Here is a 17658-nt window from a genome sequence, read left to right on the forward strand (position 1 = left end):
TTTGTATGTCATTTGATTATATATAAAATAAATAATAATAATAATAATAGAAGGGAGAAAGTCCAAAAAGCTGTGTTAGGAACACCAAAAACAAGTTCTCATTAGATAGGAAAAAACAGAGAGAAGAGGAAAGGAAGGAAAAAAAAAAGTTTTTGGATCACAATAAAGAGGACAGTAATGTTATCATTTGCTGCCTCAAAGGGATGGATATATTTTTTAAGCTATTCTTTGCTGTCGGTGGCTATGGAGACACCTTTCCCTGCATCTGGCCAAGCATCTGACTCAGTTGCTCCCACAGGAGAGATAATGTCCCTGTTTGTACATTGTGCAAGCGAGGCAACAGGAAGCGCTTTAACATGACCCACTGGGCTCAGCCCCTGCCCCACCCTGGCTGTAAACACCTGAGTTCATCACACACTGGCCCAGGTCCGAATCCTGAGCCCATTCCCCATCCAGGGATCCAAAAGAGAGCTGTCATCTTGCCGTGACCCAGGAAAATGACCACCCTAAGCCCCAGCTCAATAAACGAGGGTGATGCTTGGAGGCTTGTGGCTCGAGGTAGTGCAGAGGGGGTGGAAATGAATCAGAGGACTTCTTGGCTAGACATTGCTAACCAAATCTTGCCTTATTAGTAGCTGCCAAGAACTGTTGCCATCTGCTGTGGAGTTGCCCGAGCCTGGTCCTGGCACACAGATACAGATCCGCAGCTCGCCTGCAATGTCGTCCACATCAGAGCAGCCATTAGTTATCTTTTTTTTCTCCATGGTCTCAGCAGAATAACTGAGTATTAGATAGGCTGAGAGTAAACACTGCTCTTGCTATACTTAATAGCTCAGGCTAGGATGAAGTGGAGAGCTCAATTTTCTCTGATATCTGGGGACACAGACTTTCAGATCTCTCACTTCTCTCTATCCCCACATTTTGCTTACTAGCATGCATAGTCTGTCATTTGTAGACTGTGAGCTTTGGCTGAATTTTTACCTGTCTCCCCAGGAAGGAAAAAGGCCTCTGAGTTCTTCACCAGTTTTCCTACTTTCTTCCCATGGTTATGCCAAGTTGCGAGCTTTGCAGGACCCTGGCCTTTCTTAAATCACAGGCATGAAAGAAGAAAAGTGATATCCTTGCACAACCAAAGCAACTCAAACCAAGACAAGCTCCAGCTTTTCCTGCTGTGCTGCCAAGCACCACACCCGGCTGGAGCTCTTTACTGGGCCAGCTCTCCTGGCTGCAGGGCAGGAGGAGGGGACAGGCCTCTAATCAAGGACAAGACTCACCTTATCCCTGATTCCTTTTTCCTCCTTTGTGCTTTGCTTCTTACATTGAGGTTGGTTTCTTTTTAAGTGTTTTTTTTTTTCTCTTTTTTCTTTTTTCTTTTTTTTTCTGGAATGCTGTTTTTATGCCTCCTCTGAGCATTTGTTAGTTCTTTTGTTTTGGCAGTCTGATATCTCTTTCCCCTAAGATCTGTGTAGCTGCACTTGGGTTTGAGTAGTTTTCTCCCTTGAACTCTATCACACTCTCATTTGAGGAGGATGGAAGAGGGGCTTTTATTGTGCCGATGGATTTTGCCCATCCCTCTCTGGATCTGAATAGGCCAGCATTATTTCACAAGTGCTAAATCCACTCACAATGGTTTTTAACACTGAGCTGCTGAGCCAGCTGAACAGCAAACACCAGAGGGGAAACCACATTTCGTGAGCACTTCAGATTCCTTCAGACCCTACGTGGAGCCATTAAGAGCAAAGTAAAAGCCCTTTGACACAACTCCCTTAGGCAACTTTTTCACAGCTACATGCCAAAAATTGGGGACTGGCTAAGGATTTGGTCCCAGATCAGCTCCCAAGAATCTAGTACATGGAAATGAAAATGGAGCTCAAATCTGTTTTAGCAGCACATTATATTTTCTTGTGGAATATTAATTCTTTGCTGGTTGTCTCTCTGATCACTGTGGATTGCCAGTCAAGGTATTGCCAAAGGCTAAAGATGAGAAAAAACAGGCAGTTGTGTTGCGTAGGAGTGATTTTGGTTGTATTTCTGTTTGTATCTGTTTTCCTTATTCTTTACTTCTAAGTTAGGAAGAACCTGGATTGTATTCCTCATGACCTTCCCAAATGATCTCAGAATAACCAGATCTTCAGTGAAGATGACCAGCCAAGAAAAATCCAAGGATGGGAACAATTGTCCCATGGTAATAATGTGGATGAGGGCCTATGTAAAGGACCTGCCATTTCTGTCTCTGTCCAGATTCAAGACAACAGGGGACTTAATTTTTCCATGGAAGAAGATATAATTGCACGTTCCCTAAACAAGTTATTTCACAATGATGTAGGTTATCTAATATACTCAGTGATGGAGGTTTCCTAGCCCAGACAGTCTTGATAGAGTGATTACCTTGAGCAGCTACATTGAGGGAGCAATAATAATTGGTGGTGGTGGTGAAGATGAACCTCCTGTCATGTAGTTTCAGTCAGTAAAAAAATGTAGCCACAGCCTGAAGTCACAAAGGGACGTGAAGAAACATTTAATCTTGAAACAGCTGATAAAGGGTTCAAACTTAAAGTAGAATAGTGGTGATCAAGAATATGTGTGATCATCCTGAGTCATAATTTATGTTTAATTTAATTTAGCTTACTTCACTTTTGCTTTGGTGCTTGCTTCTTATATCAACATGGCTGAACATGACTCTAGTTCCACCAAAAAAGAGATGCAAACACAGCTGTGTGCCTGGGCTTTTAAAAGCCTGTCAACAAAGTCCGTTTCCAACTGATGTTGATGTTACATTCAGCAGGGTGGGAATTGTGTTTGGTCTGTTATTGGCAGCTTCAGTTAATGTTTTACTTTACATTGTGTGAGGTAACAAGGTGGTCTCTGATGACTAAATGCAGCAACTTTCAACAATTCCTCAAAAAATAGTAGGTATTAGGACTTTAGCAAGTGAAAAGGAGGAATGGAACAACAGACCACTCTGCTGCATGCCAGTTCACCTGTTCATTCAGACAACCTGTTTTTCCTTCCTGCTTCTGTCAGTTTCTGTATGTGTACCCTTGGGTACGTACACCACTGGTCCCTCTGCTTAGATTTACCAGTCTGTAAAATAGGCAAGAAAACACTTGTTTCTCCATGCACACACTGGGAAGTTAAATCCACTGATTCGTATAAAATGCCTGGAAAATTATGGGCAGTGAGCTTAGCTTTCACATAACTTCTGTGGAATATTTCAGTGTTTATATTTTCTACAGATACATACTTACAGAAAAACACAAGTTACAGTTAAATGACTGGTCGCTTTTTGACTCTTTTCAGACTGGTGGGAGCAGTTATTCTTTTCGTATAACTAAAGTCTGTGGTGAACCTGGGTTTTTTGCCCTTCCCCCCAAAAATATTATTTTGAATTGTGTGGGTACAAAGTGAGAAGTTCTGCAAATATGCATAAATATTTGCAAAAATTATAAAGAGAAAGAAGGGAGCCCAAACAATCCACAAACCAGCACAGCATCTCGCTTTCGTGTTCTCATTTCTCTAAAGTAGGTGGTAGGATTCCCCCATAATTTCCAGCACTTGCTGAACCTTGACCCAAGAAGCTTCATGAGAAATTTCTTCCCTAAGGGTTATTTTGGATTGAACGTTCTAAGATCCCAAGTAGAAAGGTTTTCACGGCTATAATTATGGAATCACACAGCTGATTCATGTAATTTGACGAGGAATTATAATTTGCCTTCTTCAAAGGTACGTGTCAAGGTGTATGGTACCTGGTGATGTGAATCTTGCAGCATCTGCAATTGGGCTCTTCTATCATTCTGGTGTCCAATTCAAGTTTCTGTTACATGTTTACGTAGCCGAAGCAATCCAGATTTCACTAGTGTTAGGTTTCTTGGAGCTGGTTTCTTCTACTCCCTTTTCTAATAGAATATTTTATAAACATTTGACTCACAAGCCAGGGATGGGGAAATGGCAGTGAAAATACCCACATGCCCTTTCGTATTTGGAGAAGTTCATGCTTCTGTGTGGGTGTTACTGTATACACGCAGCGTCACTCATTGCAGGCTGCCAGAAGAGAGACATGATGCACGAATATGGATTTTTCAGGAAGGGCTGAGAAATGGTAGCTTGGGCCGAAGGCTTCTATTTTTACTGGCTAAATGAGAGGAGGACCCTGTACCTGTTTGTCAAATGAGGGTGAGCAGAGAAGCAGAAGAATGATTCAGCTCTCATACATGGGATGGAATGAGGCCAAAGGAGGCAAATTTTTTATCAAAGACATGAAAATTGATTGGTTTAGCAGGGGCTTCACATTGTAGAGGGCTCCAACACACAAAGATGGTTCGGTGGGAGGCTCTGACGTTGGCCAACGAGGAAAGCCATGTGTTACCATGACCATAAACAGGCCGTGGATTAGACACTAAATATGGCTCAGGAGGCCCACATCTCCCATGCCTGCTCCCTTTCTCTTACCATGCTTCAGATGTATGATGTTTACAAAGTAGACAGAAATCTATTATTATTAATGTTCTTGTTTAGCAACTGACTTTAGAGGTCCTCTCCCCTTACCTCACGGAGGTGACAGCACACCAGCCCACATGACCCCCTCTTTCCAACAGAGAGTTTTAACCCTCTCCTTTTTGTAAATCCCTCCATTTCTTCAGAACAGTTTTACTATGCACAGAGGTGAAGTGTTGTGAGAAACCCTTCCAGACAGCGGGGTAAAATGTTCCAGAACTTACTTATTGTTATGGCAGCTCCAGCTCTGACTGAAACCCAAATGTCTAAAGCCTCAATTTGTAGAGTGGATGCTGGAAGAGTGCTATGAAAACAAACTATGTCAGCAAGAGGACTTATTATATCAGTCCAATAGCTCGTAGTACCAGCAGATAGTATTTCAGTCCCTTCTCCTTACTTTGTATTGCTTTCTTCTTTCACTGGCCATGCTGAAAGGTTTCTGAGCAAAGGCTACCACCACAGAACACAATTGGGACCTCAGTGTGGGCCCAAAGCAGTATGAATGTGCAAACGCCATGGCAAAGTTTTGTTGGGTTACTCTGAAATTCTTGCCACAACAGACATAAAAGATTCGAGTTTCTTCCTTTAAGCCCCTCCTGGCTTCAGAGGTGTTCTGTCAAGGATGAGTTTGTCTCCCAGGAAGCTCTCTGGCATGTGGGTTTGCTGTCAACTCACGTACAACTGTAGACACAGCTTCTCACCAAGCCCTTTTTAGATACATCAGATAAAATCATTCTTCTAATGGCCAATTGCCACCTTCCTCTTTCTACCACAGTGCTATCTGAATCCTACCCTGGCACTAAGCCCCGTGTAAGGACCCTTTTTAAAAGCAGCCCCTCGTACTCTTCTGCAGGAGGCTTCTTCATGCCTATTGTTTCTGTGAGTGCAGACTTACTAAGTGGTCAATCAAGCTAATTCATTCCTTGATATGTGTTCTGTTAAAATCCCTTGCCATTCTCTACCTTTATGTGCAGAGTTTGAGTGTGAACGTGGTTTGCTGGCATGGGATTAAACTAAGACACTGCTACTGGTCTTTCCCCACCCTTCAACAAGGTGCAGTGCCAAGGGCCAGGTCAGCCTCCAGTGTGTAAGATTTCTGTGGGATTCTTCAAGATGAGAAAACACCATCCCCATGTTTGGGACAGGCATAAATGAATGTTCTAAGAGGGAAGTCTGTGTTCAGTTAGAGCTGGTGGGAGGAATGTACAGGGCAGAGGAGAAATGCCGCGTCTGCACTAGAGAACAAAGGACTGATCAGTACTGGCTCTAAGAAAAAGTCTTCCTTAGTATCCTGTCATCATGCTGTCTGTCCTCTAGTGTCAGAGTTACAAGTTTCTGGAACCAGCCCCAACTTACAGCTCCCTGACACTGGAATGAAGAGCATAGGATCATTCTCACTCCTAAGTGCGATACTGTATTTCATATCTGCCTTCTGACTGACAAGGCATGTTGAATCTTCACCTTAGCCTCTAGCTAGCCCTACAAAGGCTTTAGTCTCAAGCAGCAATCTGAAATCTTGCAGTCTGAGTGACATCCACTAGTGAGAGCAATCACTGTTATGGTTTGGACATTGCCTGCTCCTGCCTCGGGCTACACTCAGACTTGGACCTTCAGCTAATTGATCTGAAGGGAGAGGGAGCTTCTGCTGAGAGGAGGGACCCTGCACCCTCCCTGCACTCTCCTGGCCACACAGTCCTACCCCTGCTGGCTGTTGGCGCTTGCCTCATCCTTCCAAGAATCCATTCAGCACAGAGGAACAGAAACTCTGGCAAAGTATGATGCATTTTCTCTGAGTTTAACTCTATGAATTAGCTTTACCAGGGTCAAATGAGTGACACAGAAGATGGAGCTCACACTGGGAGTGGGGAGCAGGCTCCTGCTTGGGGGGCTGTGTCAGCTGGACTAGTGTTGTTAAAACTGGTGAAATAAGTTCTCAGACACTTGATCACTGAGTTGTACACACTGCAGGAGTGACTCCTTTTGAAGCACTTAGTGTTTTCTTCCTGAAAGGTGCGTTCTTACTGGAGGCTGTTGTCCAAACACAAATTGCAGAAGTTGTCCTAGAACCCAAACAACACTACTGAAGTCAGCTGGAGCAAGGGATGCTGCTTGGCTGGGGATGTTGTATTGCCATCATTCTAGGAAATTGCTAAATGAGGGTAAAGGTCCTCCAGCACTAGAAAGCACAAGCTGGCTGTTACTGCAGAAGCAGGCAAACAATGTGCCAGAGCCAGGAACTTGTAAGCACGTCACAGCTCGAGGCACATACTAAAGCCACAAACAAAAATGCAAAACCAGAAGTCTAAGACACTCGCTGCTTTCCCTCTTCAAGCCTGGGCTGAAAGTGGGATGTGGGGGAGATGGGTTTTACAGCACTAAGTGGGACTTTCCAATTGTTTTGCGGGCATTTTGGAAAAATCCCCACTACAGTCAGGCCTACAGCTAACTCTATTAATCTGCCTGTTTAAAATTTTCCTGCTGCTGACCCGGTCAAAAACTGAGCACTGGAAGTAAATTATCCAAGGAATTAATACCCCCATTCCCCCTAACCCTAACCTCCCCCCCCCCCCCCCCCCTTTTTCTTCCCCCCTTCTTTCAAGTTGCTTGTAAACCTGTCCTTCTTTCTGAAGATGTACGTAGTATTCCAAGTGTTCACCAAACAGCTTCTGCCAAAAAATTTCGGCAGGGGGGCTCTTTCCCAGAGTGATTATTTTATCTGTTTACTCTTTTTACTTTTGATGTATGAATGATTCCCTAAATGGTTATGTATTATTTCTGCTTCTCATCCCAGAGGATTGTAATTTTTTTTTTAAACCAAGGAGTAAGAAACTATAAAAAGAAAGAAAGAAGCGGCATGTGCGATGTAGTCTCTTTTGCAATATGAATATGGATGGCATTCATCCAGTGCACATCCTTTAAACTTAACCAGAACACAGCATTCATTCATGAATTAGAAAATATTAAAATACAAACCTAACCAGCCTCTGGAGCCATTTAGAATCGGCCCCAGCCTTTGCTCCATTTTGCAGTATTCATCTGGGGCTCTGACAGACATAGCCGTGGCAGCAGTGTGTGAATGTTACTGACTTCAGCCGTCTGCAGACCTTCCCCTGGTTGCTGTGGTGGGAGGGGTAGAACGGATGTAGTCTCAGTTGCTCCCATTCAAAGTCTGGTGCATTAGCTTAAATCACCAGTGAAACAGGGTTGTGTTAAGATGCCAAATCGTGAACTACAGCAGCTGAGGCACACGGCTAAACAGATTGAATGGGCCTTTTGCTTCTGAAAAGAACAGACCTGTACGGCCCCCTCCTCCTCCCCGTTCTCCTCAACCCCCCGTGCAAGTCAGGGGAAGAAGTGGAAGTTAGGGGAAGTAATAGAAAAAGTGCAGATTAATCAGCCAGAGTGTGACTATCAAAACCAAGCTACTCTTCTGGCTTGCAAACCTTTATTTCCTGAAGCAAAAGGGACCTGGTGGTAGGACCCTGTGGGCTGTTTCTCTCGCAAATGTGTTTTTCTATCTCAGAACAACTGTTGCATCTCATCATTGTTACTGCTCCGCCTCCATGCTTACTTGTCAATGGCAGATGGTTAGTAGGGGAAGGTGAAACTTTTGCTCAGAAACCAAAATAGAGATGTCCGGTAAGAAAAGTGTATTATATAAATTGATTCACATTAAAGTCTTGTCTTTTAATGAGTGAACTAATATTTTCAATTAAAAGGTTTAATTTAAATTTTGTCTTAGTGTTTGGCTAATGAGTGCAAATCAGGCGAGGCTGCTCTATCTTTGTGTGCCTGTTTTTTTCCCATTCTGTGACCCTCTGTGTCATTTGAGGTTCTGTCAGTCCTCAGAACTGAAAAAGAGATTCCTTTGAAACACGCCAAGCAAGAAAATGTTTGTTTGTGAAAAAGTGGATTAATGGCACTTCTTGCTGATAAAAATCTGCCCTACGTCTTACCAATGGACAGTAGGCATACATCTTCTCTAGTGCAAGTTATTTCTTGCAGTCTGGTCAGCAACTTGGTTATTGCCTGCAAGGAGCTGAGGAGGGTATTTGTTTTTATCCTGCCATTGGTCATGGGAATTGAAAGTGCCTTTTTTGACTCGCAGAACTGTAAATATTGTTACTGGTCGTAACATCCTCCTGACCTCTTTTCAATGCTTCTCCAGTATTTGGCTTTCTGACCTGCTCCACGAGATGGCAAATTCCACAGGCTGATGCCACTCTGGAGAAGGTGTGGCTCCTGCCAGGGAGACTTTCAATTTTGCTGAGTGAGCTTTATTCTCATCTTTTAGGATGAGCAAAAATGTTGGGAACCAATCTGTTATCCGTAGAACCATCTAAAATGGACTTGATCACCTCTCTCAGCTCTCTCCTGTGCTGGGCTAGAGACTCATATTATTTCCGTTCTCTTGTCACCTGACAAGGCTGTTTGTCCAAACGTGTAAGAAATGCTTTCCCTATAAGTACACAATCATGTTTCTGTGTTGCATCTCAGCCATGTTCCTGGCTGTTCCTGCCACTCTGTCCCAGAGCTCCCAGTGGAGGAGCGAATCAGGAGTCACCTCCCTACAGCACACAGCACACGTTCCTGCAGGTTCCTCATAAACACGCAGCTAGAAACATCCAGGAAGACACCTGCTCTGCAGTCAGTGCTCAAAGCAGGGTCTCAACAAAGTCTTTTAAATTGACTTTCTACTGAAAGGTATATTTTTCCCCCCTTCCACTGATCCCTTTATCTCACACTTCTTAAATCACAACACACTGGGACCCTTGCCTGCCTCAGCAGTGCAATTGTATGCAATGTACTTTCCCTCCCTTGCCAGCACTGCATATTTCCTGATGATATACATGCACTTGTCTCTGTTTGGTACTTTCTGGTGGCTTCGTGAAATCTCTCTGTGCTGTCACAAATCAAATCTCAGATCTTTGGTGTGGCATCCTATGTAGAGAAAGATAGGAACACTTGTAGCATCAGAGAATCGCTGAAGTTGGAAAGACCACCACAGTGATCTAGTCCAGCTGTCAGTCCCCACCATGCCCACTGACCATGTATCTCAGTGCCACATCCACCTCCAGGTTCTTGACCACCTCCAGGGACGGTGACTCCACCACTTCCCTGGGCCTCCACCCCTTCCTACTTTAGAAACACATCTGTATGCTCTTTTCAATGTTGTAACTCAAAGAAACTTTGTCCTTCTGGCATTATTTACTTTTCTGAGTGTTGTAAGGACTACTTTTGGCTGATGGCACTGCTAATCACTTTTGGCTCTTCTTAACCTCAAGATGAAATGGAAGAGAAAAGTCTGACTGCGGAAAACATCTGAAATCCAGATTTTTCTGTAATTTCTGACCATTTTAATCTGTGAAGTTGATTTTTTTCGTCTATGGACCGTGCTAAAAATCCAGTATAGACCTGAAACTTTTCATTGTATGGGAAGATTTAATATACAAGGATTTAACTTTATTTTTATTTAGCATAATTTCGTATTCTCTTTGTCCTCTGTCCCCAGTTCCTGGCTCAGTGATGTCTACATTTTTCCCAAGGAAAGTTTATCCTCTCTCTTCCTGAGTGCTAAACAGAATGTATTTTTACTAACTGTCAAAGCTACCTCTACATATTACTCACTTATGGTGTCTCTGAGCATAACTGTTCCAAGGTTTTATAAAGCTGCTCTGCTTTTAGGGGAGGTCCTGCAGGACCAGAGAACCTCTATTCTTCTTTCCAGTCCACTGCTCCAGCTCTGGGATGATAACCCTGATTATTCCTAAGGGTGCATACCTTACATTTTAGTCTCTTTGAGATGGACTGAAGAATTAAAAATTGAGCCACCAGGTGGACTTCCCCACTTTTAATTCTGAGAACCTTAAAGACTGTAACAGACAGAAAAATCAGCGGCAAAATTTGGATCCCGCTGTCAACCTCCCCGGGGCTGGAAGCTGAGCCCCAGGCAGTGCTTCACACTCTGCCCTTCTCCAGAGTTGTCCCAAGCACGGATCTGGGCTTGAACTTCGGATGAGTGTTTGTGATCTGGGGTTTTGATTCTGTTTCATCTCTAAAGTTTCTTGTTCCAAACCCTTGGGCAGTTGCCCTTTCCTAGAACACATGCTGAGAGCAAGAAACACCCTTCTTAAAAAACACAAATACTCAGAAAGGAACGTGGAGAACTGAAAGAGTTTTATCAAGAAGTGTTGTTTCTCTGCAAACCCCACATAGGAAACCCTGGCCTCTGCACTCGCTCAGCATTTGCTGTATTTATTTCTTCTCCTCCTCTCCAGATTGGGAGCAGTTTCTGCCAAACAGAGCAAGGCTTTGTGAGATGAGGAACGGATCGGAGTTTTGCAGCTTGTAAAGTATGTGCTGCCTCCTCCTGAGAGCTGAACACTCCCTTCTGCTCCCGCTGCCCCCCAGAGCAGCTCTTCTTAGCAATTCCCCTCTTCTTACCCTCTTTCAGGAAAAGACTCCTAGCTCCTGGCAGAGCAGGGGCAGAGCTAGTTTCACTTCAACGGAGAGCAGAGTCAAAAAGCAGCAAGTGAAATTGGCTGCTGGAACAGAGGAGCGAGTGATAGAAGGGGTGAATGTATCCCCTGAAGCAGGGATCTTCCCTCCCGTTTCTCCCTCCCCAGCTATTTCCCCGAGATGGACTCACTTGCAGGTTGATGCTCTCCCCTTCTGAGGCCATCCCGCTGCCCCCGGCTCCCTTCCCTGCAGACGGCACGAGGAGCGGTGCACTCTGCGTTCCCGGAGACTCTCTCCTTGCTGGACCAGGCCGCTCAGCTGCTGGAACAGACCCACTATTCATCAGCTGCGGCCGGCCGCCCGCCTTGGCATCGGCTGGGGGCTGAGAGAGGGGGTGGCAGCCAATGCTGCATTGTCCAGGCAGCGTGTGGAACAAGCGTTCTTCTTAGACTTTCCATGACAGTCGTGCTCATGACGTGTCTGTGTTACCTCTCAGAGCCCAGCTGAGCCTCATGAGCTCGCTTGGGCTGGGATGCAGGTTTGCAGCCAGTGTACCAAGCGGTTCCTGGCGTGGGCTGTTTGGCTGCAGACGTGATCCCCAGCTCGCCCAGCTCATCAGCATGCAGCTGAGAGTGCAGATGAAAAACTAACGGGTAAAGAGCTTAGGTCCAGAAAGTTATGCCTGCTAGCTGCTGCCACAGCAAAGATATTGTTACGGCTGAGGTAAAATTTCCACTTTGCTCTGTTTATAGTCGCTTCTTCTCATTTTTCTCCCTAGCCAAAATGCCCTTCCTTATCCCTCCCCAGCACTTTTTCTAGCTTCAATTTGATATAGCTGGTCTTGGCTGAAATCGAGTTCTGCTTTTTGCTTAAGTCAAAAACAACTACAGATGTCACTGGAATGGAAACACATGCAGCCAGAATCAAATCACAGTGTAGGAAAATAAGTTATTATTAGGTGGAATGCTTAGGCAGAAGAATCAGTGCAATTGTCTAGATTCCGGATTCTCTGCTATTTTGTACCACCTGCAGATCAGGTCGGCTTCTTTGGCTTTTTGAAGGACAATTTCTCTCGTCACAATAGCATGAAAAATGTATGGTAAGTAATATATGCTGCTTAAACAGTTTAACCAAATGCATGTCCTACTGCTCCAGCCTTATAAAAAGTGCTGACAACTCTGTCAGTAGGCGATCCTGTTGCATTGATGCTTCCCAGCAAAAGGCCTGGTTTTGCAGTGATAATACCAGTGCTTAGTACTGCAAGTTCATTTCAAAGTGCTGATGAATTTAGTCCCCCTGCATTCCTCTCAAACAGCTTTCGTTTTTTTCTCACAGATGTATGAGCTGAAGCACTGAGATATATCCAGTGAGCAAGCTAATACTATGCAGGAAAGCAGGATGAGGATATCCCTCATCTGACCTTTAGCCTGTGGCCTCTACAGCAGCTTGAGCCCACCTTGGCCAGGGATGCTGCAGGGATGCAGCCTTGCCTAGCTCACCCTTCAGCTCCGGCTCAGCCTTGGGCTGACATCAGGCAGCTGGGAGCCGACCCAGCCACAAACGTAACTGGGGCAAGGAAGGGGGCAGAGCCACACAGTTCCCATGGAGAAAGGCTTCTGTTACTGCCAAATTATCTTTCTTGATACAATGTGTCTATGTGGAGTTGGTCAAGCTTACTTTCTCCAGGGAGCAGTTATTGATTTTGAGAGATCCTTCTCCTTTAAGTCTGTTGGGCTGTGTGCATGGCTCACCTCCCCAGTTATTCTGACATATAGTAAGGGGTAACACAACAGCAGCTCGTCTGCTGAAAAGATAAGGCAGAATTGTCATTTGGGCCCAATCTGGGCCCCCATCCAACAGCTAGACAATCTAAACCAACATCTTTCCTTCTAAAGTAAATGACAGAGGCTAGAACAAATGGCTTCTGTATTCTTGCTTTCGTTTGTTTTGATAACACAGTCAGCTTTTAGATTTAATTTTGTCTTCTGAAAGCGAACGACACAAAAAGACTTAAGACTTCAGCTTGCTTAAAAGATACACTCTGTTTACATGAATTTAGGTGCAGCTGATTCTATAGTCACAATGAAAGCCACCTTCATGGCTCCTACTCTTGAATGAGAGGCTATGTCTTGTTGCTAGTGAAGAGCTTGTTTAAATGGAAAACAAAAGTGAGGCACTACTCCTTGCTCCTTTTCAGCACCTGTTGGCTTTTTTTTCTTTACTGAAAAGAGCATCTAGTTCAAAACCCACTGGCTACCTCCTGCTGTTGACTTGCTGTCCTGGTGTTAACTATATGTTAACTAAAAACTCACTGTAAGTAAGTACACTGTTACAGGGATGGGAATATAGACATTTACATGTTTTCAATTACTTTTCTTAGCATACTCTAAAAAAATGTGGTTGACCAGTTTATAAATAATGTATTGTTTATTGATAGATAATTTGCACTGGATGTGCATCCACTGTGTTTGTTGAGGCCACTCCTGGGAGTCACAAGGAGTTCATGCTGTGCAGATTTTTTGTGAACACATCTCCAGCAAATGATCCGTGAAGTCTGGCCAAAGTTTTTGAGTCCCTACACATGTGACAGGCATAAAAACAAGTCCAAAATAGCTTTTGGTGGTCAGACAGGAATGAAGTATCCATCACTTTACTTGATAGATAAACAAAAATCACCAGTGAGCTAATTTTGGACAAGGTTCGTGATATAAAGGGAGCCTACAGAGGGGAGGGGAATCAACTCTTTGAAAGGGTTGATATGTGTAGGACGAGGGGAAGCGGTTTTAAGTTGAGGGAGGGAAGATTTAGGTTGGATGTCAGGGGGAAGTTCTTTACAGAGAGAGTGGTGAGGTACTGGAACAGGCTGCCCAGAGAGGCTGTGGATGCCCCGTCCTTGGAGGTGTTCAAGACCAGGCTGGATGGGGCCCTGGGCAGCCTGGTTTAGCATTAAACGTGGAGGTTGGTGGCCCTGCATGTGGCAGGGGGGTTGGAGATTCATGATCCTTGAGGTCCCTTCCAACCCTGGCCATTCTGTGATTCTGTGATTCTGTGATATAAGAATGTACTTTTTCAACTATTTTTCTTAGTACTGTATCTAAGTGCTATGCTACCTTTTTGATTTCCTCATGCTCTCCAGAGAGATATTGCAAGAGTAATAAACCTGTGTAACATCCTCAAATTACCTACAGAAATCAGTCACAGCTTGCAGTAATTCTTGTGTCCTTCACTTCTGTCAAGCTAGATTCCCAATTCACTCTCCGAAGATAGCGTGAAGGAGTTTTTCTGCAAAGCGTGTTAGTAGTAATGGCTGTAACAACCGTCCTTGGAGTATCTGGAGCCAAACACATTAGAAAGGGAAGACTTCAAACAAAAACATTCTTCCTGGAAGTTATTTGTATATATCACTAACAGCAAAGCTCAGAACTGGAAAATGTGAGGAGAGAGAGGTAGGTTTATTTTAACTCGAGTTGTAATAGCATACTAAGAAAGAATACCTCCATGAACACAGATATAAGATTTTCTTGTTGCTAAATTTGATTACAAGGGATTAATTATCTTTCCAGTACTTGTTACGATGCCAGAACACACCATCGTGATGGTTCAAAGATTAAGGTATATAAAATGTGACATGACTCCTAAAAGAGATTCTGACATGAGTGGCAGCACTTGCTAGTTTTAGGGTTAATGATCCCCCTTCTTAGACTCTGTGTTTATCCCACAAGACAAGTGGTCTCCAAAACTGGTCTGTTTTTGATTTGGTTAGTCTTTTTGGTGATATATACAAAAGATAAATGGGGAAAGCGCAGTGTTCCTTGTAAGGAGGGTGAGGAGCACGTGGGGCACGATGAAGAACAAGTATATGATTTCCCTTGCAAGATCAGCCCACACTAGCTGAGAGCAGAGGGAAGGCACTGCAGAACAGCCATGTTCCCTTGGGAGAAGCATTCATGGTAAAGGTGCTCATTTCCACCCCTGTCATCTTCCCTCCTATATGCCAGCTAAACTGCTTGTGCAGCCACCCAAGAGACCAGACAGAAGAACTTATTCCAGCTGGAAAAAATTTACGTATATTTAGCCATTTTTTCTTGGCTGGGATCAAATCTCTGACCTGGTTCTGCACATAACTGCACAAACACTTCTGCTGGCAATAGCAAGGGTGCCCAGTGAGGAATGGAAAATGCTGCTGGGAGTGGAGAAGGGTGGGGACAAACTGGTTCAAGCAGCATTGCTGCTGGGGTGTAACCATGGCATAGCAGTGCTGGTACCATCAGTGGGGCTGGCCAATGCAGAGGGGATGTGGGAAGAAGAGTTGCAGTTCCCAGGCCTCTGCACTGGCCTGCAGAGTCTGCTGGCAGCAGAAAGCCATGCTGCCCAAAGATTGATATGAGAATTGTTCTTCTACAGCACTCTCAGATTTCTTGTGGTGCTTAGGAGAGAACCACATAACCAAGAACTCAAGAGATCCTAAAAGACTACTACTCTTCTAACCAAGCAAATAACAGGCTACTTCACTTCTTAACCCTTCCCAGGCCTTGATTTTTTGTTGTAAAAGTGGCAGCCTTTGAGACAACCTCTCTCCAGTCTATAATTTTGGGCCTTCACTACATCAAGAAAGGAGGGTCCTCATGATCTGTTATGGGCGCACATCCTCTAAGAGAGTATGAAAAGATTTGTTTAGCTTTACAGAATGAAAAACAAGAGGGATACTGATGCCATCTTTTAAGATGGATAATATCAAGGAGATGGAAGCCCAGCATTAGCACAGGAACTAATTTATAAGTCGGCCAAGAAAAAATGTAGGTTAGAAATTTTGAGAAGGCTCTCATCTGCCTAAGTGAAGATATTCTGGAAAAGCCAGCCAGGGATAGTAATAAGGACAAGCAACTAAATCAGCCTGGAGACAGAGATTGCTTAGCCTACTGAGGGGATTACCTGGTATGATAGAGTCATAGAACCATAGACTGGCAGCATGGTAGTGCAAGCCACAGCAAAAGTGAAGGCAAGCAACTATGTAGCCAAAAGGTCCTTTCTTCTTCTTCTTCTTTTTTTTTTTTTAGTATATGAAGAAGCATTAGTCCCATTATCTTTCAATGAGTAGCAGGGTTCAAGCTCCTAGCTGGAAGGACTTGCATCACCTTTAACAGGAAAGAACCACAGAGCACAGTTGGAAAGGTGACAATTATAAGGAAGTCTCTGGAGACTGAGAACACAAAGATACAAGCATATTTCAAAAATTCTGTCAAAGGGTAACAAATGAACATGTACTTATCCAATGAATTATTAAATTATAAGAAAGCAAGGCAATAAAGGATTTTGAATGGTCACAGATTGCTTCTCCTGCAACAGCAGCTCAGTGGTGCTTGTCCCATTAGCACAGATGTTGACCCAGCCTGCTCCAAAATCATTCCAGCTGTGGAGACTTCCAAGGCATCTCATGTGACTGCTTCAGTATCACAACCCTTACAGCCAAGAATGGCTTTGCTGAAGCCTAACTTAATAAATAAATAAATCAGCCTCGCTACAGTTTTAGCTTGTTACTCTTATCCTCTTCATGTGGGAGAGAAAAGATTATTTCCTTCCTCTTTGCTGTGGTGGTTTACATTTTTGAGGACTGTTATCATGTCTTTTTTCAGCCTTCTCTATATTTAAGGAAACAAAAATTCTTTTGCCATTTCCTCACAGATTATATTTCACAGATCGCCAAGTGTTCTTGTTGCTCTCTGAACTCTCGTCAGTTGAATAATTGGAGAGCTTTGAACTGTTGGCAGACTGGATTCATATAGTACAGGTGAAAATAGTCATAGTGATGCAAGGAAGAGAAATAATAGTGGAATAATCTTCTTTGTATTTGGTCTGATAATAGGAGGATTGGGCACAGTCTGAAACTTTTGAGGGATCCAACTAAGAGTGAATTTTCTGTCTGTCCTTGGGAGAAAATCAGTAATTCCAGCTAGGCAGACAGGATGCATGCTAGACAAGGAAGATTCTTACAGCACTCTTCAAATTTTTAAAACGTTGTGGTAAGCCACATTCAGAAAAGGAGAATAGATTGAAGGTGGATCGGGCTGCAGGGAGCCCAAGGTCACCTCCTGACCACCACCTGAAGGTCATGTAGCTAAGCAGCCAATGATAAATCCCAGAAATTCTAGCAGCTCACACTTGATTTGGCTCTCAAGGGAATAATTTGGAGTGGTGAAACCTTATTGAATTTGGGGAGAAGTTCTTGAGACCTGAACACTGTCTTCCTCAGATGAACACCTGCTATTGCATAGGTAAGTTAAGACAGTTAATTAATTAACCACATGTCTCACAGAAGAAGGCAACACTCCAGAAGCTGGGAGCCCATTGAGGCTACAGCCTAACCGATGCTTCCTTGGGAACCCAGGTGGACAAAGGGCTCCCATGTTGATCCTTATCTCATACACAGGCTACAAGAGGTTAGAAAAGGGTAATGTGCTCTCCAGTGTGTACCCTCTCTTTGCAGCACCTCAGCCATGGCCTACAGAAGTTACAGGTTGCTTCACACTCTTTTTTCATCTCATTAGTTCAAGACAGGCCAATCCCTGAAACTTCTTCAGCACTGGTGGGGCAGGAGGCACACACGAGTGCCTGCACACGCACGGAGGCACACACCCCTGTTACGTGGTCATTGCTAATGTTGCGTGGTCCTTCACAGTCGGAGCAAATTCTTTTTTTCTGAGTCCT

The 17658-nt window shown here is 44.0% G+C and overlaps 1 protein-coding gene across 3 annotated transcripts in view; it reads right to left on the bottom strand.

Moving 5' to 3' along the window:
• NINJ2 (ninjurin 2) overlaps window positions 1–17658 on the bottom strand; it is a 512961-nt gene that overhangs the window by 36779 nt on the left and 458524 nt on the right. Inside the window, exon 1 of one of the 3 annotated variants that reach the window (XM_048943145.1) lies at window positions 11144–11318. The exons of 1 other annotated variant lie outside the window; for it this stretch is intronic. In XM_048943145.1, the coding sequence (XP_048799102.1) occupies window positions 11144–11296 (153 nt within the window). In that variant the 5' untranslated portion in view covers window positions 11297–11318. Of the gene's footprint in view, window positions 1–11143; window positions 11319–17658 lie in introns of those variants that run through there. One more of the 3 variants, XM_048943150.1, reaches the window with a different exon arrangement.

This window comes from Lagopus muta, chromosome 1, assembly GCF_023343835.1.
Source record: "Lagopus muta isolate bLagMut1 chromosome 1, bLagMut1 primary, whole genome shotgun sequence".
Taxonomy (NCBI): Eukaryota; Metazoa; Chordata; class Aves; order Galliformes; family Phasianidae; genus Lagopus; species Lagopus muta.